The sequence below is a fragment of the Urtica dioica genome, chromosome 1 (genome assembly GCF_054948205.1).
Source record: "Urtica dioica subsp. dioica isolate 48M chromosome 1, U.dioica_male_clone48M_v1_H2, whole genome shotgun sequence".
Lineage (NCBI taxonomy): Eukaryota > Viridiplantae > Streptophyta > Magnoliopsida > Rosales > Urticaceae > Urtica > Urtica dioica.
In genome coordinates, this window is record NC_142756.1 from 22,325,915 (window position 1) to 22,349,096 (window position 23,182).

The following is a 23,182-nucleotide window of genomic DNA, read 5'->3' on the forward strand; positions in this document are numbered from 1 at the left end:
AACAGTGTACTCTAGCTTTTTCATGGAATAATTCAACTTGAAGGTATCAAAGGTTTCGGGGAGAGTTTCCAAGATCATATCTATTTTAGTCTCCCCATCAATCTCAGATCCAAGGATCTCCATCTCGTTGAGATAGCTAATGATCAGCATCATATGATCTCTAACGGGAGTTCCATCCTTCATACGACAGTTCATGAATTGTCGGACCGCTTGTTGCCTAGATTGATGTCCTTTCCCTCCAAACATCTCATGGAGATTGTAGAGCATATCGGTGGCAGTTTCGTAATCACGATGTTGTTGTTGCAACACATTGTTCATCGATGCCAAAATATAGCATCTCGCAATCTCATCGGATCGAAGCCAGGCCGCCAGGGCGTCTTTCTCCTCTTGCGTCGAATCATCATTCGTTTGAGGACAGGGGGTGGTGAGAACCCATTTGTGCTTGTCGACAGACTATGTCGAGGTTACGTTTCCAGTCGACGTAATTGTCGCCTTCGAGTTTATTCGAGGAAAGAATGGTTGAGAGAGGGTTCAGAGACATATTGCCTATAAAAGTTGAAACAAGTTTATGATTAGTCTTTGGTTTAGGATTTAAGTTTTATTAAGACTTTTATAAAATCCAAAGGTGTTATAAACCAAACGATAATTTACTCCCTCAAGAGAAGGCCGCAAAAAATCTCCTTTTATAAGTAAATGACACATCATTAATTCTATGCCAAGATGTCAATACATCTATTTTGACTAGCCACCTTTTAAATTTGTTTGATCACTCACATCCTTTCGCAGAGCCTCAAGGGAGGATTACTAGGGATTGAGCCTAAGTGTGCAACCAACCACTTAGTCCAAAAGGTCAACCTTGAAAAGCAATCCCCCAAGGGGAGGCCTTGCCATCATCGTCTCACTCTCGGACGTAGCTCATTGAGCAATGATCGAAGCAATAACGCCTTGGAGTACTCCCATTTAAGTGAGGGTCGCAAGAGTGGCTCTTAGTCCCACGTTAATTGCTTCTTTCATTAGTGTTGGGGATCGTGGGTTACAAACAACAAGTATAACCCTCCCACTTAGTTTTTGGAGTTGGTTCATCGACTCTTATAAGTTCGGAAACAAATTTCCTAGTTAGAGAGCGACAGAGCGGACAACTAGAAGAGAATCCTAGATCGACATGTTCAGAGTAGTATTAGTGCATAAAGGCACAAGGTACATACTCGATCTTTTCCTATTTTCTATTTCGGGAAAGTGCGTGAGGGAAGTGTGAACTTCAAATCACTCGAACACTTGAAAGTTTGAGATTACACATCTTTTTATTTTTTTTCTTGTCTACAAAGAGACCTCCCACTCAAATTTTCAAGAGCATATAGATTTTGAACATATGTGATATAGATATAGTTTTGAAAACTTATTTGATTTGGATGACAAAATATTTTCAAGTTTGAAAGTGAAAACGGTTTTTCAAAATTCAAACTAGTTATGTAAAAATTCAATTTCAATTAAACTTTCAAAAATCAAAACATTTTAATCTTTACACATCATGTTTATAATCATATGAAAAACATTTTTGCTCAAGAAAATTTTCTCATTAGAGTTCTATAACTCATGGTAGTGGGGTTTGAAAATCCGGATTTCTAAAAAACTGGACTTTTGGAACAGCCGCGCACCACGGAGTAAAATCGCCATATCTGGCGGCTCCGATGTCCTTTAGAGCCGAAACCGGTGGCATTGGACAGATGACAAACAGAACTTTAATTTGATTCAAGAATCATTAAATTTAGATTTCTGAGCAGAGAGTTATGCCACTTTTAATGCGGGTTTACTCCAGCTCGAAGAAAAAGAAATAATTAAAGCTTGGTCCTTTTTAGGTGCGAAAAAGAATCAAGTGTAACGGAACGTTTTATGAAGGTTGTTAAAGCTTTTATTTGTGTTTTATTAGCAAGGTAATAACAAGGCATAAAAGAAATAACAACAAGCATAAAATAATTCAAGTAAAAATAAGAAACTAGTAAGACAAGAAAACTAGTCACAAAATTTTACTCGAAATTTCTCAAAACTTTAAAACACGTTTTTTAATATAAAAAATTAAAAACTTTTAGAACTGATTCTAATGTGTTTTGAAAACATCCCAAACTCATAGAAAATCGACATGATTTTTAATTTAAAGACAAGAGCAATAAATTAAAAAAAATCTAATATTACAATTCTAACTTGTCACAAAATTAGTAAACTTTCGAAAACGATTTTCAAGCTCATAATTTTAAAAACATGTACATCCATCTCTTTGACCATCGCTCTGATACCATTTGTTGGAATCGATCTAGGGTTTAAGAAAATAATTAATGCTTCGGGAAGCGGCGGAATTTTAAAAATTTTCTTTTACAAGTAAAAACGGTTTTTACTAACCTAGACAAGTGCAAGTACATGTAATTAAAAACTAATATGAGCTAAGAAGTTTACTAACCTTTCTTGAAGCTTGATCTTTGAGAAGCTCTTAGAAAGTTGCAACGCTCGTCTCCCCTCGCAGCACGTCTCTCTTCCTTTCCTCGGCACCTCGAGCAACCACGAAAGTTTCTATCACTAAATCACTCGAAATAAAGGAATTAGTGAGTGGGCACTTTTAAACACTACGACTTAAGAACAAGTCTTGAAGTCGCGGAGCTAAACACTAGGTCGAGTGAGGACCTAGGTGCCAAAACAAGAAAAATCGAAAATAAACTAGAAAGAGAGAGAGAGAGAGAGAGAGAGAGGAGTTCGGCAACCACAAGTTCTAGAGAGAGAAGCTCTCAATCTCTAACTTATGTGGAATGAGAAAAATGAGAAGAATGAGGCTCCTATTTATAGGAGAGGTCTTACCTTCAATAAGGTAGTTTCCTCTTCTATAGAATATCACATATTCATGAGCCAATTTCCCTTTTTCTTTAATGAGGCACACGGCCAAGTCTTGCCAAGCAAGTCCTTGGATTTGTTTCCTCTTTTATTTGCTTCTCTCTTGACCCTTATGGCCGAAATTCCCTTATGCCAGGCATAGGAAATTTGTTTCCTCTTTTTCTTTTGGCAAGTATCTAAATACATTTATGCACAAAATAAACTCTCTTTCCTCTTGGGTAGTAGGCGCCCAAATCCTCTAGAAAGGCTTCTAGAATTTTCTTCACTTGTTCATGACAACATAAGAAAATGCCCATTTAGAATTTTCAATAAAATTCTTATGAAATGAAATTAATCCACAAGGCCCATTTAATCATATTATGGCCGAGTGTTACTTGTCATCAAATGACCATGTCAAAAAATTTATTGACATTCATTTCATCATATGTCTCAAAAGACAAAAATACCAATTTGACTATTTTCGTTCTTGTTTTGACTTAACTTCCAGTTTAACTATTCCTATCGATGTGATTCGTGACAGTGACCTCATGTACCCAAATGAACAAAGCTTGAGCTAAACACTTGGACTCAAAAGTTCACAAACCTTTTCAAAGTTTAGCTTAATGCCAACTGACTCCACTAAAGAGTTGACACTAAAAATCTCTCGGGTCAAATGAATTTATTTTCTACTCAAGAATTCACCTAATTATAATGAGCGGATCCACTGAATATTATCTATGTTTACCCTTCATGAATGTCATCAGCTAGTCGGGATTTACTAAATTACCATTTTACCCTTCTAGCTGTTATTTCCTCAACTCCTTTGTCGCTTGTGAATAAGTTAGAAACAATGTATTGACGAGGAGCTAACACGTCACATTGTTTCATCCAAAAGAGTCAGGACTCAATTAGGACACTGGCCAGTTCATTTATTCACACTCCAAGGAACAAAGCATGAGGTGACATACATTGCATTTCAGCAATCTTGTACATGAATTCCATATCTATGAGAACTTCACAAAGTTACTCATGACATTCTCACAACTTAGTACTTCACCAATAGGCCATGTTCGGAATCACATAGTGAGTCTGAACTCTGACTTTCTCAAATGAGAATACTAAGGTGTGAAATGGCATGTCTCATTTCAGGATTAAGGTAAGCATGATGCAATTCATACATAGTGACTTCGAGACATAAGAGGTTAAATGGTTTGTTCTTATCTTGTCTCTAGAAGTGCACTGGTCAATTCAGTACCTTCGGAAGATACCTAGAAGAACTATAGAGTCTCCAACTCTCAATGCCTCATAACCAGACATCATAGATTCTTCTAACAATCATACTGAGGTCAATAGTCCTTTGACCCTAAGATTGCGAATATATCGTTTTAAGCAAACTACGAAGAGTTTGTTCATGCAAATCTACATTTGTCTCTTCGTAAGTTGTTAAGTTTGTTTATGGACTAAAAGACTAAGGTTTTATCATAAAGCTTCAAACAAAGAAAGAATGAATGAACGTTTCAACTTTATTAATGAATGAATAGGCAATTACAAGCAAGAGTCTTCATGATACTTTATTACATCAAATGTACAAAATAAAGATTACAACTATTCTTGTGGGCACCATTGACAACATGAAATTCATTGCAATGGAATGTGTTTAATCATATAAATGTTGGTGAATTACAACTTGTTTTATATTAGATAATCTGTGGTTTTTTTTTTCTTGTGTAATTAGAATGAATTGAAAATATGTTATTACTGTTTTATTTGTTACTCTTTATAAGGTTTACTGTTATTTTTGTTACCATTAATAAGATTTACTGTTGTTCTTGTTACCGTTAATGAGATTTACTGTTTTTCTTGTTATAGTTAATAAGATTTACTGTTGTTCTTGTTACCGTTAATGATATTTATTGCTGTTTTTATTATCGTTAATAAGATTTACTGTTATTCTTGTTACCGTTAATGAGATTTATTGTTTTTCTTGTTATGGTTAATAAGATTTACTGTTGTTCATGTTACCGTTAATGATACTTACTGTTGTTTATGTTACCGTTAATGAGATTTACTGTTGTTCTTGTTACTGTTAGTAAGATTTAGTACTGTTCTCGTTACCATTAATATAATTTACTCTGACAGTTAATAGTATTAACTCTTAAGGGTATTATTGGAATATCGAAATGTTGTCTAACAAATTGGCTATTTTCATAAATATGTTAATAGTTGGGCTACAATTTTAAAAGAAGGGCTATATGGGCTAGATACTTAGTCCGCTCTTTTTTTTTCTTCAAATTTTACAAACTATTACGTGTATACGAGACTTTGGAATGAGTGGAATCGTGAAACACGTTGATATGGACATAATCTCTCTCTCCGCCTCCACGTCAATTCCTCTTCCTCTCCGTCATGATTTCTTCTTCTTCTTTCTGCTTTCATCCACCCTAAATGCCAAAGAAACATCAAAATCCAAACCCTAAAGTTAGAGTCATGACCAATAAACCTAAATTATCACCGGTAAATGGAGAGAGGCTCGAAACCAAATTTATTTCGGATGTGTAGTTGTTGATTTTTGTTTGGTTTGCTTGAATTTGTTTTTTTTTCCAAATTTTCAGTTTTTCAAAAAAAAATCATAATGTCAATAAATCAGATAGATTATTGAAGATCATGTAAATAAACTAGACAGAGGAATTGACATAGAATTTTGACATGTTGAATTTTGATCCAAAAATATCGAGGATGTTAGTTTAGGAATAATCTCTTATTAAAATGGATACGTGTTCCTTTATACACGTAAGCATTCGACTTTCGCCTCGCTATCGTTGTAATCAAGGATCGCCCTACTGTTACCGTTACCGTACCGGCACTGCCGGCCTTGGGCTAAGGCGGGCTAGGCCCAGGCCTAGGGCCCCATATGTGGAAGGGCCCCAAAAAATTTACACTTTTTGCGTATTTTTAAGAAAATTTACATTTTTTTACCCTAAAAATTTACACTTTTGGCCCATTTTCTAAAAAATTTACATTTTTTACCCTGAAAATTTAAATTTTTATTAGTATTATAGGGCCCCAAAATATTTAATCGCCTAGAGCCCCCGGTGAGTTTGGGCCGGCCCTGCGTACCGAGACTTCAATCTTGGGGGGAAACCGCTTACCATAGTGGAAACCGAGGAGGATTCAGAAAAAAAAAAAAAAAAAAAAAAAAAAAAAAAAAAAAAAAAAAAAAAAAAAAAAAAAAAAAAAAAAAAACAGGTATCGGTAGGAAACCGTTTATCGTAGAGGAAAAAATAAAAAATGTAGAAAACCGATGGGTATTCAGAAAAATATTTTGCAATAATAAACATACTTTTTATAGTTCAAACTTTAAACATCGAAGGTTCATACCAAACATAAACTGAATTCTTAAACAAAAAGTGTCATAAGTAGAGTATAAATTTATTATAACACGTACGACACAATCCACTACTTATAAGTGGAGTGTCTTGAGGGTTGAGATCTGCGCGGCCTAGATCTGCCGCGTGGTTGATCATCCACCATCAGGTTATACTAGTACCACGTCATGGACTAGAATATGTGTTCATCCACATACAGAAGTGATAATCGTAGGACTCCTGGCTAAGACTAATGGGCCGCGAGTACGGAGGATATTCGTCCTCCCAACGTGTGGAAGGGGTTTGACCGTAGACATTGTACGACTCTTGTGTGTCTTCCAATGCGATTATGGGGACAGAGATGGGACGGGGACGGGGATGAGGATGGGGATGTAACGTTAGGACGAGTAAGACTGGTTCTCGTAAGGGTTGTATGACGCCGTTGGCAGTGGATAACCAGTCTCAGAGCTGTCGGGTGTAATAGAGAACAATCCAAATTCTGAAGTCAACATATCAACGTCATTACTACCTGACATTGAGATCGCATCGTTCATAGCTATTTGGTTCCCGCCTTGATTCCCTCCACTTCCCAGAGCAAAAAGGAACGGATTGAACGGTTCATCCCCGTATTGGTCCCCGCCGCCCTGGTATTGAGACCCGCCGACCCCGTATTGAGATCCTCCGGCCCTGGATTGCTCCCCTCCCGCGTATTGAAACTCGCCTCCCCCGTGTGGTGACCCGCTACCCCCGTGTGACGAGCCGCCACTTCTATATTGATGGCCTCCACGACCACCTGCCTCTGCCACACACAATCATTCGAACCATAAATATTGAAACAATAAAGTCGAGAGTAAATGGAGTGATTATCGCTATCACCGGAATCATGATCACGGTATCAACTCCGACCTCTTCAATCAAAACCTGCTCGACGTTTATTCCTTCTGTCCGAGCATGAGATTCCACCAAAGGATCGGACACGTTGTCAGCACCATCCATGTGGACCGGATCGATCCAACGGTGAAGCTCATCGTCGCCATCATTATCCCCGTCTGACCTATCGAAAGCCCTTTCAATGATATCAAGAGGATCGAGAGGTTCCATTTCGTCCGCATACCTCACTCTTTTGTCTCTCAAGCTCAACTTCATGTTGTAGCTTGCAAAGACAAGCTTGTCGAGGGTTGAGTGCGCCAAACGGTTCCTTTGCTTCGTGTGGATCAGAGCAAATGTACTCCAGTTCCTTTCACAGGCAGATGAGGACGCCGTTTGCGATAGGATTCGCCTTGCCAGCTTCTGAAACGTAGGTGTATCATTCCCATATAGTTCCCATCACGTAGCTGCAGTCAATACGAATGTAGTTAATAAGTGAACAAAACCTTAATAACATCTTCATGAGATTGTACCTGCGTTCATGGTGCCCCTAGTAGACATTGCACTTTTCTGTCCAAAGTCACCTCGCATATCTCGAAATGACAACAACTCACTTGCCAACATCGATGAATCTTCGTCGGGGTGCAACATTGATGAATCTTTGTCGGGGTGTAGAGTGTCGAACACCTTGGTCACCGAGGCCATATAGGTACTATCCTTATGGATTTTCTTGTTGTACTGCAAGTTTGGATTAAGGAAAAAAGCTGCACATAATATAAAATAATGTTAGGGACATAATTATAATATTATAATTTAAAAAATAGGCTGCCTGCTTCATGTAACGGGTGGCCTAATTGGTTGTTCCACCTGTTGTCGATGATGTCTACGACCCAATGACGTCCATGAAGTGATTCCAACCGCTTTCGCATCTCATTGAAAACATAGTACAACAACCCCATGGTGGGATGCACTTCCGAGTCCACTACTCGTGAACACATGTACATGGGCTCGAATATAGCACACACGTCGTCGACACATTGCCAAAAACGTGTTTGTAAAGCGTTGTCGGCAACCCATTTCCCTTCTCGTGAGGACGAAAACTTTAAATCCTCCCACCATTGAGAGGTGAAGAGGTTCCTAAGAGGTGATCTTTTGGCTCGGAGACTTCTAAGAGCCAAGTAGTTGGTCGCGAACCTTGTCACCCCGGGTCTCACAATTTCACCCGTACTAGTCTCTCTTAACTTGGACAAAACGGAGCCATGATTGTAGATGAATTTGGTCGTCTGCCGAGCGGTTTTCACCATGTTGTCGACACTTGGCCTCTTCCCGATATCTTCGAACATCAGGTATAGGCAATGTGCGGCGCAAGGGTTCCGGTACAAGTTGTACTTCCTCATCAGCTTCTTCCCCGCAGACCTGTAGTTGGATCCGTTATCGGTGACGATCTGTACGACGTTCTTGGGTCTCACTTGTTCAATCACCTAAGAGAGTATCCCGATGAGGTACTCCGCACTCTTGATCTTGTCGGACGCGTCAATTGACTTCAGGAAGACGGCCGACCCACCACAATAAACCATAATGTTTATTATGCTTAATCTCGTGGGTCCCGTCCAACCATCGGCCATGATGGTGCATCCGTACGTCTGTCACTTGACCTTTTGTTCTTCGACATAAGCTCGCATATCTACCTCTTCGTCGAGGATCCAACCGTGAATGTCTTTCGGGCTGGGCATCGGGACATTCGGTCCTACAGTTAAACAAGATCAATATATCAAATATACGATATTGCAATTTATACTTGTAAAAGCGATATAAAAAGTTTTTACTTACCGACTTCACCGGAAACATGAATCATGTTCAGGAAGTGATGGTCAAGTGTCTTATTTGCGGCAACTTGCGAGTGAATGAAAAATTAATCGATGGCTTTGGCCAACCTCTTCTTGATACTGGGTTGCGATTCGTCCACCCTCCTCTAGCGCGCACTATCGCTTCGGTACAACGACGGTGCGGTAGTAGCAAATCTTCTTAGCTCAAGAGTCCCGGAGGATCCACCGGGACCTTCACGTTCTTTCCGCCATTGTTCGGTTGCTTGTGCTTCTCGGGACCTCTTCATTATCCGACGGAGTTCCTGCTCTTCGTCTACGTCTTCGTCAGAGTCTCGACTCCCCCCTAGATTTTTTCGAAGGTCGGCTCGTATCGACTCACCCAAACTCTTACGTCGCTTTTTCTTTTGAGAGTTCCCGTGAAGTAACTCTTGCATTTCCGCTTTTACTTTAGGATGAACTTTGTCGCATGACCTCACACTTTTGGACTTGTCCATGTTCACCAAGTGGTTCTTCACACGAGTGATTCCACCACCGCCAATGATGTGCCCGCTAAACTTGCATTTGTGTGCACGCGGTCATCCTTCGACGGGGTCGCAATACTTGTATGTCAGGTTGGACACCATACTTCATAATCATAATAATTTCAATTCCACATATTCACAAATCACCATAACAATCATCAAATTAATTTCAATTTAACATAACTATCACAATAATCATCAAATTAATTTTAATCAACATTTTAATTCAACTTAATCATGACACTAATCATCAATTCATCATGAAATTAAATCTAATTCAACATAATCTCCATGACAATAATCAAATTATCACAAAATTAATGTAAACTCAACATAATCATGACAATAATCATGACAAGTATCATCAAATTAAATCTAATTCAAGATAATCTCCATGACAATAATCAAATCATCACAAAATTAATGTAAACTCAACATAATCATGACAAGTATTATCAATTCATCATCAAATTAATCAATTCATCATCATAACCTATGATTGAATCAAAAAAATTTGAAAAAAAAAAAAAAAAAAAAAAACCAAAATCTCCGAAACCCTAAACACATACCTCTCGGATTCCTCGTATTCTTGACAAACTAAAGAATAGACGAACAGGATCCGACGAGATTCATAGATCTGTGACGAAATTCGCGAGAAATTGGCAGGGTTTGAGCAAACGCAATGGAGAAAAAAAGGAATCCAACGAGGGAGGGTTTTGCCAAAAACAAACTCGGGATGTGAGATTTCCCCGAAAACTAACCAAAATCCTTATAAATGAAACGAGACCCGGTCCAAAGGATTCCAGTCCAGTTCAACCGGGATCCAACCGGGTTCAGTACACGACAACTGTTTATGTGCGTCTCGTCCCGATCCTCTCCGGTTCGTCGGAACCCGACCGGTCCCCCGGAAAACCAGACCTTGGTTGTAATCCGACTATATTTAATTACAATTCTACATTCGTTTCATTTCCTTGCAATCTCAACTACTTTAAATATCGGAAACATCTTTACCTTATGTAAAATTGGTTCAAGTACAACAAGGCAACACTAGAGACGATAAATAAACAGTTTCAAAATATATACAACCCATAAATCATAAAATAAGTACGTAATACAGGCATAGTTGAGGATCTAAATAAGCATAATTGTGTTGGTCTCTAATACCCATAACCGGTTCTTTTCATCATCCTAATAAACTCTTCAGCGTTTACTTCTCCATCATCTGTTTATCAAAGCAATTCCTTGCAAGATTAGCAATAAGATTAAGGCACTCACGTAGAGTATCGCTAACAGATTATGGCATTAATTATTCAATGAACCATGCCTCGAACATAACAAAGAAAACGGGAAGGCAAGAGAAAGTCAAAATGTCCCAGAACAATTATGCTAGTGACATTTTGATCCCTAAACTACTTTTCGAGCAAAATAATCCTCAAAGTATTGATTTTGTAGCGCTTTCGTCTTCTTTTTTTTATTTATTATTAAATCTGTCCCCTGAGAAACATAAAGCATATTTGCCAAATTTACAAAGTCGATTATTTTATATCCAAGTTTTTTTTTACTGATTATAATATAATCCAACTATACAAAAACTAAAAAAATGGATAAACATTTATGGACTATTATAGAAAAGATAAACAATTTTGGACTACTAAAGAAAGATGGTTTGCTAACTTGTTGAAATTACAAACATGTTATTTAAATGTTTGTGTGGTGTGTGTGGGGGGTGTGCGTGTGTGTGTGTGTTTCAGTTTTAGGTGTTGGAATTCATTAAAAAAGTTATATATTTTAAAGAGGACTAACATGCTAGGAAATTGACAGCTCAAGGACCATTTTGCTTATAAAAGTAATTTAGGAACCAAAATGGTACACACATAATACTTCCAAGGACTATTTGCACCAAGAGCCCAACAAAAAAAAAAGCAGGGAAATTTGCAATGTAAGAAGATGAGTAAATAATAACTCACGATCTCTGTCAGCTTCATCAACCATCTCGTGTATCTCCTCCTCAGTGAAGTTCTCGCCGAGATCCTTGGCAATGAGCTTAATGTCCGCAATGGATATTTTACCCTAATTTAAATAAGTCCCAAAACCATGTGAAAAAAAAAAGAAACAAAATTAGGGATAGAATTCAAAATAGACAAAATCAATAAAAGAGCCTCACATTTTTATCTTGATCAATGATCTGGAACGCTTTCATAAGTTCCTCTTTGGTGTCCCTTTCTCCCATCTTGGCGGTCATCATGTGAACAAACTCCTCGAAATCAATCGCTCCGCTTCCGTCCTTGTCAACATCTGCGATCATTTGATTTATTTGCTGCGATGACAAGTCGAGATATGTTAGCAATTTTAAAACCATATTAAATTGAAAGAAAAAAAAAAAAAAAAAAAAAAAAAAAAAAAAGAAGAAGAGAGGATTACCTCTTCTGTCATCTCAAAACCTAGGGCTCTGTCAAAACCCAACCCAAATGTTAGTTCTTCTCTTTCATGCAATAAATAAGCAGTTGATTTCACAGACTAACCCATCCTCACATACCTCATGGCCACATTCAGTTCTTTGGCATCAATGGTGCCTAAAACAGAAAAAAAAAAAAAAAAAAAAAAAAAAAAGACAGAATATATAGAGATCAACATCCTAAGACAAAACCTTACAACGACATAATAAAAACAAACAATCAAAACAAAACATAAACCTGAGCCATCAGTGTCGAATAACTCGAAAGCTTCCTTAATCTCCTGCCTCTTCTGCTCTGTTAGGCCGTGATGACGTCCTCTCGGCTTTTCCTTTCTCGAAACTCCTCTGTAAAGTCTGCTAGACTATCAAACCAGTCACATCATTCATTAGTGTTGATCAACTACTCGTCACATATTCCCTTGGAAAAACCATACATATTGTACCAATTTTTAACACTAAAAATTAGCCATACATATCTTATATTTCTGAAATGAGTTTTTCACTTGGGAGCAGAAACCAGACTCGATTTTGATCCTCTTTCCGTCTAATTATTTTGGCTGGAGTATATGATCATAAAGTATTTCTCTTTCTAATGTGCCACCATATAAAAATAAATAGAAAGAATGTACAAAATCAAGAGTACCAGTCTTGCTTAAATCATAGCACGATATATGGGATTTTTCCCGAAGACCTTAAATTTGTGATACCGAAAAATGGGATAAATCTTGGTTTTAGGGTAAGCTAAAATTGGAAAACCAATGCATTAAATATCAAGAGCAAACTTGAAAATCGTTTTGATGGAACTCACCATGGCTGAGAGAGAGAGAGAGAGAGGGAGAGAGAGACAGAGTGAAAGAGATGATCAAAGCGCGATGTGATGAAACCGAATGCACGTTCCTTTTACTGAAACACGTCAAGGAATAAACAGTAAGCAAAACTAAACCAGCATTTGATAGAAACTAAAAAACACCTAAGTAACTGATAACACCAAACATATCTGAGCAGAAATTGTAACACAACAAACCAAAATTAACTTGGGTTCGATTTACTTGCGACATTCTTATGACTGTTACCTCTTTGAGCTGGGTATTTTCAGAAATACCCAACCTATGGGGTATCAATATTCATAGTCCAAAATCATAGTAAAAATAAAAACAGGATTTAGTTTAAATACAATGACAATGGCAAAGCAAAACACCATCAAAACAAGACAACTTCATAAGCTTATATACAATTTAATTTAATATGCGAGTACATCTATCAAAACATGACAAATCCAAACACACATTCAGATCTGCGAAGATATGTTTATAGTTAGATGATAAAATCTTAATAAATATTTGGCATTAGAAACATCTTCCAAAAATCAATCGGAAAGAGACAGAGATCTGAATTACAAGACTCGCTGAAAGGAACCCAACGACCGTGAGCGAAATTGAACGAGAGATTGATATCAATTTGGGAAACAGAAAAGATAAAGAATTTAAGTAGTAGTCGAAGAAGAAGATGCTAATTTTACGGATCGGAAAATAAAAAATTGAGCAAACAAAGAATTTTGATCTCGTCAAAGATTTTCCCCAAAATTTATTAAAAAAATAAAAGAAAAATAAAAGGTATACAAACCTGAATTATCTGAGTTTTTGGTTAGGGCTCCCGATTCACTAAGATCGAATGGAGATGCGCAAAGGGCTTATGTTTTGAATATGTAAGCTATATATTATATGTATATATAATATTAAGCAGAGATTCGATTATTTTTCTTTCGCAAACAGAAGGTTTTTACCGGCGCTCTCTTCTTTTTTTGTCACACGCGAGAGCCACGATGGAAGACTTTGGGTTTGTCATTCTTAAGACAAATACCCTAACAAGTTTATTATAAAAATGTGAGTAAATGACGGCAAAAGTCCCTAAAGTTTCAAGAAACAGCTAAGTTGGTCCCTATTCTTTTTTTTTTACGGCACAAGTCCTTCATGTTTAGTTTTAGTCATGCCGTTGATCCCCATCCTTCATGTTTAGTTTTAGTCATGCCGTTGATCCCCAACCCCATTTTAGCGTCAATTTTTGACAATGTTAGAACAAAAACGTTAGTCTTAACTGACTGTGGGTTTTAAGTCGCAAAAAAAAAACAAATATTAAAAAATTGACGCCAACTCCGCCTCGCTGTTCGACCAGAAGAAGAAAAACCCCGACTCGCTCATACCAGCGTCACCAGGCCCGTCGCCGCAGCTCTACCAGCCCTTCCGGCCACCGTCGTCGCCTCTCCCGCCGCAATTCCGCGACCTCGACGTCAACGGCCGACTCGAAGTCCTCTCTAACCGGCTCGGCCGCTGGTTCGAGTACGCGCCGCTGATTCCCACACTAATCCAAGAAGGCTTCGCTCCTCCGGCGTTGGAGGAGGTCACCGGAATCTCCGGCGTCGAGCAGAACCTCCTCGTCGTCGGCGCTCAGGTCCGCGACTCACTAATCGCCTCCGGCACCGACTCCTCCGTGATCGCCGCCTTCGACCAGGGCGGCGCCGAGCTCCTCTACGAGATCCGACTCCTGAGCAACGCTCCGCCACGGCGTCGTTCATGGTCTCCCGAGGAATGGACGGCAAGGCGGCAATGGAGCTAGCTCGCGCCATGAAGGATTTTCCCCGCCAGAAAGGGGATAAAGGCTGGGAAAGCTTCAACTACACTCTCCCCGGAGATTGCCTGGCTTTCATGTACTTCCGGCAGGGAAAAGAGCACAAGAACCCGTCGGAGCAGAGGACGCTGGCGATGGAGCAGGCTCTGGCCGTGGCGGAGAGCGAGGCCGCGAAGAAGAGAGTCTCCGAGGAGCTGAGCTCCGGCGAGTCCGCCGTGGAAGAGGCCGAGATCGAGGGAGTGAAGGTCCCGGTGGTGAGGCTGAAGATGGGAGAGATTGCCGAGGCCACGAAAGTGGTCGTTCTTCCGGTGGCTAAAGCTTCCGAGGGGTCGAAGCCGGTGAGAGACGCCCCTAGAGATTGCCGGAGCGATGGAGAGTTCGGAGTCGTGGCGGCGGAGAAGTCGTGGCGACGGAGAGTTAAGACTAACGTTTTTGTTGTAACATCGTCAAAAATTGACGCTAAAATGAGGTTGGGGATCAACGGCATGACTAAAACTAAACATAAAGGACTTGTGCCGTCAAAAAAAAAAAAAGAATAGGGACCAACTTAGTTGTTTCTTGAAACTTTAGGGACTTTTGCCGCCATTTACTCTAAAAATATCCCCCAATACGTCGAGTAGTTTTAATTTTAAAGGTTTTTTTTTTTTTTTTTAACTCAACCCTACCACTAAATTGTGTTGAAATCACACTATTTTTTTATGTGTTTTTAGCACCAATTTTTTTTTTCAACTTCAATTACAACACTAAATTTCACACAAAAAATACTATTCTTCATTACTATATTATTAAAATCAATAAAATAGTACTATAAAGTTGGTTTAGTAGTGGAATTGATAAACAACTAAAACTAAAATAGTATAAAACTCTTTTTCTTTTCTTTTACCATGTGATACACTAACACACCAAATTTGGTGTGACAATGTACACACACTAAAATATAATGTTGTATTTGAAGTATGGTTGGACAAAATTTTGCAATATATTTGATGATATAGTGTGTGGTAAGAGTTGGCCTTAATGACAAAGTTTAATTTTTCGTTCTTTTTTTATACGTAAGAACTTGAGGTGTGATCATTGGTGTTAGGGTTTGAATTATTTTATATAAAAAGTATAAAATATAATAGACTAAGTCTCTTAAAAATGTTGAATTTGTTTTATAGTCAACATTGAATGTAAGTTTTATGGGGGTTAAAAATCAATTATTAAAAATATTTATCTCGATTGAGCTTTAGTCTGACCAAAAGCCCAATACCCTCTTTGCAGATCGATTCACGGGATCATTTCTGGGCCTAGTTCGATCTCGACAGGTCGGCCCAAGCCCAATTACACTTTCCAGCTCTTCCAAGGATTCCAGCTCGACCACGTCCACCTGACCAGAAGGATCGGTCATAGTCAAAGAGGCGACCTCGCCGCGAAGACCGGATCTGAGACGACTTCAACCCCGACAAGGAGGAACGGATCAATCAACACGTGTCTTCAATAAAGGAACTCTGCCTCGCTTATAAATAGAAGATCAAATGTCGATTTAAGCAGCGCAAGCTTAGAATCAATTCTCTCAATTATTATTATTGTATTTACATTGCTTTCGGAGTCGAGTTCGCATGCTAGATCTCGGCATTTCGCCCTTTTGTAATTCAATTTCGCGATCAATAAAGTTTTTCTTAATTTCCTCTTATTATAGCTTTTCTATTTCTAAATTGTTTCTTATACGACGTCTTCTGAGACCTCCATTTAATAAAAATCAAATACATACGTATTATTATTTGTGATTGTTGATCGATCCAGAAATCGACATCAACAATTTGACGCCGTCTATGGGAAAGATTAAAAAGACCAACCTCGAAAGAAACAGTTCGTAAGAAAAATAAATACATATCATGTCTTCCACTCTGACTCATTATGAATCTGGAGAGGAAATCCCTTCGGGGATCAGGGCAATCCTAGATATGCTGACCCAAAAAATTGATGCACATGCAGAGACCAATCAAGCTCTTAACGACCGATTAAATACTCTCTCGACCCCTCAGAACACGCCGACCCCTAAGCGGGGTCCGGAGATACGATCGCCTCGGAATCCGCTCGTCACGCAGCCTCGACTGTGCAGACGAGTCGGGTTCTTCCTCCCGGAGTCCGTCTGGACTTCTCCGAGATCCAGGTCGCCCAAGGGATAGACCGGTCTCCCAGCACAAGCTTCCAGCTTGGGGGGACTGCTAGCGAAGTCGCTGCAGAAGTCACGATCGACCCGACCGGGCTGCCTCCGCCTCCCCTGGTGGGAGCGCCGCCCGAGTCTTTCTAGACTAATGCGGGACCTCGCCCTCCGGCGATCTCCCGAATGTTCACCCACAGTATTTTGGCGGGCTGAATCAGACCCATCATAACCCTACCGAGGTGACTACGGTCACGCCTAAGCGTACGAGACTTCGCCTCATTCATGGAGGCGAATCCAGCTTGACCGAACTTGACTAATTTAAGGAGTCAGTAGCGGCAGAACTGAGAGCTGTGCGCTCAGAGTTTCATTCTGCGACCAGTTCGGCCCCTGAAATAGATCGCCTCGTCGATGAGACAAGAATGACTCCTTTTTTTCGCTAGAAATATCACCAAGGTTCAACTTGGAGATACCGGAAAGGTCTGCCTCCCATGGTATAATGGCACTACGAGCCCCAAAGCTTTTATCTTGTCCTTCAGAGTCGCAATGGGACGGGTTATGCTGACAGAGAGAGAACTAGAGGTAGGTTATTGCCAACTGTTCGCAGAAGGCTTGTCCGGGTCCGCTTTAGAGTGATTCTCAAAACTCGAGCCGAACTCTATCAATAGTTTTGACAAACTATTGGCTGCATTCCTGAAGCATTATTCGATGTTTGTGGAGGACGATCTGACCATAGCGGATTTATGGGGGATTCAACAGAAAGAGAATGAATCCTTGAAGGACTTCATGGTCCGTTATAATGACGTGCTCTCTAAAATCTCCAACGATGCCACGAATCTGCCATAACCTCTCTAAGGAACGGGTTAAGGCACGAATCAAAGCTGAAACTAGAGATGACTGTTAATCATCCCTCGACGTTGGAAGACGCGATTCACAAAGCCGCGAATTACGCGAAAGTCAAAGAGGAATTCGCTTCCTATGAAAGGTAGCGTGCGGCCGAGAAGACACTGCCTTCCAATACTTGGGTGCGGCCTGTCAATGCTAGGGCAATCCTCGCAGGGCCAATCTCCACGACGCTACACCTCATGCCAAAAAGCAACACGCCCCTCCTAACTACACTTTAAACATCGGTGAAGATAGTAAAGAGGGAGGTCCCTAGGCAAAGAAGTGGACACGAGACCCCAACGTGTATTGTAGTTTCCATAATGCTAACGACCATGACACGGTTAATTGCGAGACCATGCGCAAGGCCTTAGCTGAAAAATATGCAAAGGGGGACCTAAAGGACATTGACCTAGGACCCCCGCCAAAAAAGAAGGTCTTTAACAACAACAACAACAGAGGAAGGGGCAACCCTTCCCCTAAGAGATCGGGACCTGCCGATGAGGGGGAACCAAATTCCCCGCCGACCATTGCCAAACATAGAATTGACTTCATAATGGGCGGTTCAAAATTTTGCAACAGCTCGGTTAACTCAATCAAAGCTTACCAACGTCAGTTGAGTAACCGGACCACCAGAATCAGACCAGAACAAGACATCCAAATCTCGTTCTCCGAAAAAGAAGCCTTGGAGGCAACATACCAGCACGACGATGCACTCGTGATCACGGTCGACGTGTTGAACTGCGAGGTGTCCAGAGTCCTAATCGATGGAGGAAGCTCTGTAGATCTTATCTTCAAAGATACCCTAGCTAGGATGGGAATCAACGAGGACGAAATCGAAAGAGAACAAACCCAACTGACAGGCTTCAATGGGTCAATTACTCCATCATTGGCAATGATCAAGCTACCCGTAAAAACGAATGGAATCAACAAGATAGTAGAATTCCAAGTGTTAGACTTTCTCTCCCCCTACAATATCATTTTGGGAAGATCATGGATACATAGGATGAGGGCTGTGCCCTCAACCTTTCATCAATGTATTCGTTTCCCTACGTCTGAGGGGGTGAAAGAGATCCAAGTCAATTAGGCGACCTCCCGTAGTTGCTACCTCACTAGTCACAAACATTATGTAAAAGCAACTAGAGATGAACAATAGCAATTAATGAATGTGGAATCGGCTAAGAAAGTTGCTGACCTGGAAGAGTCCGACTCCCTTGATGCTCCTAGTACTGAAATGACAGTACAAATACAGCTCGATGGCTCCGAAAGACGTTGGGATCGGAGCCGAGCTTAAAGGTAGTATCAGGCGAGAACTGATTTGTTTCTTAAAATGAAACAAATCCACCTTCGCCTGGACGACCGAAGATATGCCGGGTATAAACATCGACGTTACGTCTCACCAACTTAACGCCGATCCTGGTTTTAAACCCGTAAAACAAAAGAAGACGAAAACTCGAGCCCGACAGGGCACAGGTTGTCAACGATGAAGTCGAAAGACTGCTCAGTGTAGGTTCAATCCGCGAACTAAAATATCCGGATTGGCTGGATAATACCGTCGTTGTGAAGAAAAAGAATGGAAAGTGGAGGGTATACGTTGATTTCACGGATCTGAACAAAGCGTGCTCCAATGACAGCTTCCCGTTGCCTCACATCAACCAGGTGGTCGAAGCAACCGTGGGACATAAGATCCTTTCGTTCATGGATGTGTTCTCAGGATATAACCAAATCCTGATGCATCCAGACGATCAAGAAAATACAGCTTTCATTACGGACCGGGGCACATACTGCTACAAGGTCATGCCATTTGGATTGAAAAACGTTGGCGCAACCTACCAAAGGTTAGTCAACGAAATGTTCAAAGAAAAGATAGGTGAAACAATGGAAGTGTATATCGATGACATGCTCGTAAAATCCCTGAGGGAAAATGATCATATATGATATTTGGAGGAATGTTTCGAGGTACTGAACAAGTACTAAATGAAACTCAACCCCACCAAATGTTCATTCGGAGTTTCATCCGGTAAATTCCTTGGGTATTTAGTTACCGAACGAGGAATTGAGGCTAATCCAGATCAACTACATGTCTTGCGAGAAATGCCTTCACCCCGTAATAGGAGTGAAGTACAAAGGTTGACGAGACGTATTGCCGCCCTTAACCGCTTCATCTCTCGATCCACGGATAAATGTCTCCCTTTCTACTGGCTTCTTAGAGGAAATAAGAAGCTCGAATGGGATGACAAATACGAGGAAGCATTCAAAAAATTGAATGAGTATCTATCGACACCCCCAATCTTGGCAAAACCCGTCGCGGGAGAGCCGCTCTACCTATACGTCACCGTATCCCAAGCGGCCGTTTGCAGAGTACTCGTCAGAGAAGAAGAAGGGGACCAACGACCAATATTCTATACGAGTAAGTCGTTAGTCGATGCTAAAACTCGATACCCCGTTATGGAGAAGTTGGCCTTGGCCGTCGTTTTCACCACGCGGAAACTTCGACCATACTTCTAATCTCACACCATAATAGTAATGAAGACGCATCCACTGAGAAGTTTTCTACACAACCCCAATCAATCTGGAAGGTTGACTAAGTGGGCCATAGAACTGAGCGAATACGATATTGAGTATTGAATGAAGACCTCCGCAAAATCACAAGTTTTAGCGGACTTCATCATCGAACTCCCGAAGAAAGATCCCGCCGTGAATGAAGTCGAAGGCACCTGGACACTTAAAGTGGATGGAGCATCGTCAAAGCAAAGGGCAAGAGTAGGAATACACCTGACATCCCCTCACGGCAAGACCATAGAACAATCGTTCAGGCTCGACTTCGTTGCATCCAACAACGAAGCCGAATACGAGACACTAATCGTCGGACTTAGGTTAGCCACAGCAGTCGGATCAAAGAAAGTGGAAGCTTTCTGCGATTCTCAGTTCGTAGCAAACCAATACTCAGGGGAATACGAGACTAGGGATGAGCGAATAGAAGCTTACTTGAAAGTCGTAAAAGATCTCACAAAATATTTCAAGGAATTCTCCCTGACACGAATCCCTCGAAGCGAGAATACTTCGGCAGACGCGTTGGCTGCCTTGGCATCTACCTCGGATCCGGACCTCAAAAGGATCATACCGGTTGAAACAATCAAACACCCTTCTATAGCCATGACCATTGTCGCCGTCATAGAAATAGAAGGAGGGATTGGAGAAATGAAATATTGCATTACATCACAACTGGTACGGCCTCATCTGACAAAATGGCAAGACGCAAACTCGTGCTGAGAAGCGCGATATTTTGCATTGTTGTCGCTCCTTTTCGGACAACTATTTAGGAGCCCCAAACGGTTCGACCCAAGGCCGGACCAAGTGGTCGCGTTCAGACTCGAGCGTCTCGAACTCGATATCCCGTGTTCTCCCTAGCTGTGAGTGGTGTTTACCACGTCCGTCGTCGATCATGCGAGAGAAGGAAACAATGAACTACAAAGGGGAAACAGAGGGGTTGCCTCTGTTTACCTCTCCGATGCTCAACATTAGCAGGATTGAGGTGGAATATAGAGAGTTTAGTGTTTAGAGGGCCGAAGCTTGAGAGAAACGAGTGAAGTATGAGTTCAACAACGTTTTAGTACTCAATTTCGTATTACCTGACTTGAGGGGTCGAGCCTCGTATTTATAGGCGACCAAAAAGTGTTTAGAGGCCCCGTGGCTGTTGGAATTGATCTAGGGTTTAAGAAAAAATTTAACGCTTCGGGTAAGTGGCGGAATTTTAAAAATTTTCTTTTCACAAGTAAAACGATTTTACTAACCTAGACAAAGAGCAAGTACACGTAAATAAAAACTATTATGAGCATTATAAATTTACTAACATTTTTAGGAGCTTGAACGTTGAGAAGCTTATGGAAGGTTGCAACGTTCGTCTCCCCTCGCAGCACGTCTCTCTTCTTTCCTCGCCAACACGAGCAACCACGATAGTTTCTATCACAAGAATCACTCGAGAAAAAATGAATTAATGAGTGGGTACTTTTAAACACGGCGACTCGAGAACAAGTCTCAAAGTCGAAGAGCTAAAACACTAGGTCAAATGTGGACCTAGGTGCCAAAAAAAACCGAAAATAACTAGAGAGAGAGAGAGAGGATCGGCCACAATGTCTAGAGAGAGAAGCTCTCAATCTCTAACTTATGTGGGATGAGAAAATGAGAGGAATGAGGGCTCTATTTATAGGAGAAGGATTACCTTCAAAGGTAGTTTCCTTTTCTCTATAGATTATCACATATTCATGAGGAAATATCATTTCCTCCTTTTCACACCTCATGGGCGTCCGACATGTTGATGGAATCGATCTAGGGTTTAAGAAAAAGTTTAACGCTTCGGTAAGCGGCGGAATTTTAAAAAATTTCTTTTATAAGTAAAACGTTTTTACTAACCTAAACAAGAGCAAGCACATGTAAATAAAAACTATTATGAGCATAGAAGTTTACTAACCTTTTTAGACGCTTGAACGTTGAGAAGCTTTTGGAAAAGGTTGCAACGTTCGTCTCCCCTCGTAGCACGTCTCTCTTCCTTCCTCGGCAATTTGAGCAACCACGAAAGTTTCTATCACTAAATCACTCGAGAGAAAAGGAATTAGTGAGTGGGCACTTTTAAACACTATGACTTAAGAACGAGTCTTGAAGTCGCAGAGCTAAACACTAGGTCGAATGAGGACCTAGGTGCCAAAACAAAAAACCGAAAAATTAGCTAGAGAGAGAGAGAGTCGGCCAAGTTCTAGAGAGAGAGTCTCTCAAATCTCTTAAACTTGGATGAATGAAATGTGTGGAATGAGGCTCCTATTTATAGGAGAGGTCTCACACTCTATAAGGTAGTTTCCTCTTCTATAGAATATCACATATTCATGAGCCAATTTCCCTCTTTCCTTCATAGAGTCACACGGCCAACAAGGCATTCTAGAAGCCTTGATTTGTTTCCTATTTTGTTCCATGCCTTGCCTTTGACTCTCTCTTGGCCGAATATCCTCATGCATGCATGGGAAATTTGTTTCCTCTTTTTCTTTTGGCAAGTATCTTGATACATTTATGCACAAAATATTCTCTCTTTCTTTGGGTATGTTGGGCGCCTATTTCACTCTAGAAGGAGCTTCTAGAAGCTTCTTCATTTGTTCATGACAACATGAGAAAGGCCCATTAAAAATTTTCAATAAAATTCTTATGAAATGAAATTAATTCACAAGGCCCAATTAATCTAATTTGGCCGAGTGACATTAAGTCATCAAATGACCTTGCCAAAAAATTTATTGACATTCATTTCATCCTATGTCTCAAAAGATAAAAATACCCTTTTGACAATTTTCGTTCTCGTTTTGACTTAGCTTCCAGTTTAACTATTCCTACTCGATGTGATTCGTGACAGTGACCTCATGGATCCAAATGAACAAAGCTTGAGCTAAACGCTTGGACTCAAAAGTTCACAAACCATTTCCAAGTTTAGCTTAATGTCAACTGACTCCACTAAAGAGTTGACACTGAAAATCTCTCGGTTCAAATGAATTTATTTTCTACTCAAGAATTCAACCTAATTGTAATGAGTGGATCCACAGAATATTATCAGTGTTTACCCTTCATGAATATCATCAGCTAGTCGGGATTTACAAAAT

The 23,182-nt window shown here is 40.3% G+C and overlaps 2 protein-coding genes and 1 pseudogene across 2 annotated transcripts; 1 reads left to right on the top strand and 2 right to left on the bottom strand.

Moving 5' to 3' along the window:
• Positions 1 to 7,461: 7,461 nt before the first annotated feature.
• LOC149407785 (uncharacterized) lies at positions 7,462 to 8,485 on the bottom strand. Its single transcript, XM_089622043.1, has 3 exons — positions 7,918 to 8,485; positions 7,622 to 7,852; positions 7,462 to 7,511 (listed from the first exon to the last, which is right to left on the bottom strand). Exons 1-3 carry the CDS (start codon positions 8,483 to 8,485, stop codon positions 7,462 to 7,464), a joined length of 849 nt encoding a protein of 282 aa, XP_089478169.1.
• Positions 8,486 to 10,419: 1,934 nt separating this feature from the next.
• On the bottom strand, positions 10,420 to 13,728 carry CEN2 (centrin2). The gene is made up of 8 exons (XM_089615424.1): positions 13,514 to 13,728; positions 12,699 to 12,793; positions 12,129 to 12,252; positions 11,972 to 12,008; positions 11,857 to 11,884; positions 11,600 to 11,752; positions 11,403 to 11,505; positions 10,420 to 10,657 (listed from the first exon to the last, which is right to left on the bottom strand). Exons 2-8 carry the CDS (start codon positions 12,699 to 12,701, stop codon positions 10,593 to 10,595), a joined length of 513 nt encoding a protein of 170 aa, XP_089471550.1. The 5' UTR covers positions 12,702 to 12,793; positions 13,514 to 13,728; the 3' UTR covers positions 10,420 to 10,592.
• Positions 13,729 to 14,029: 301 nt separating this feature from the next.
• LOC149407787 (rubisco accumulation factor 1.2, chloroplastic pseudogene) lies at positions 14,030 to 15,998 on the top strand (annotated as a pseudogene).
• The last annotated feature ends 7,184 nt before the right edge of the window (positions 15,999 to 23,182 follow it).

Coding starts and splice junctions, on each gene's coding strand:
- CEN2 (XM_089615424.1), bottom strand. Junction 12,009..12,128: donor ATTCGACACTGATGGCTCAG/GTTTATGTTTTG, acceptor TTTCTGTTTTAG/GCACCATTGATGCCAAAGAA. Junction 11,506..11,599: donor TCATTGATCAAGATAAAAAT/GTGAGGCTCTTT, acceptor TATTTAAATTAG/GGTAAAATATCCATTGCGGA.
- LOC149407785 (XM_089622043.1), bottom strand. CDS start 8,485: ATGAGGAAGTACAACTTGTACCGGAACCCTTGCGCCGCACATTGCCTA. Junction 7,853..7,917: donor CCACCCGTTACATGAAGCAG/GCAGCCTATTTT, acceptor TATTATGTGCAG/CTTTTTTCCTTAATCCAAAC. Junction 7,512..7,621: donor TAGGGGCACCATGAACGCAG/GTACAATCTCAT, acceptor CCTACGTTTCAG/AAGCTGGCAAGGCGAATCCT.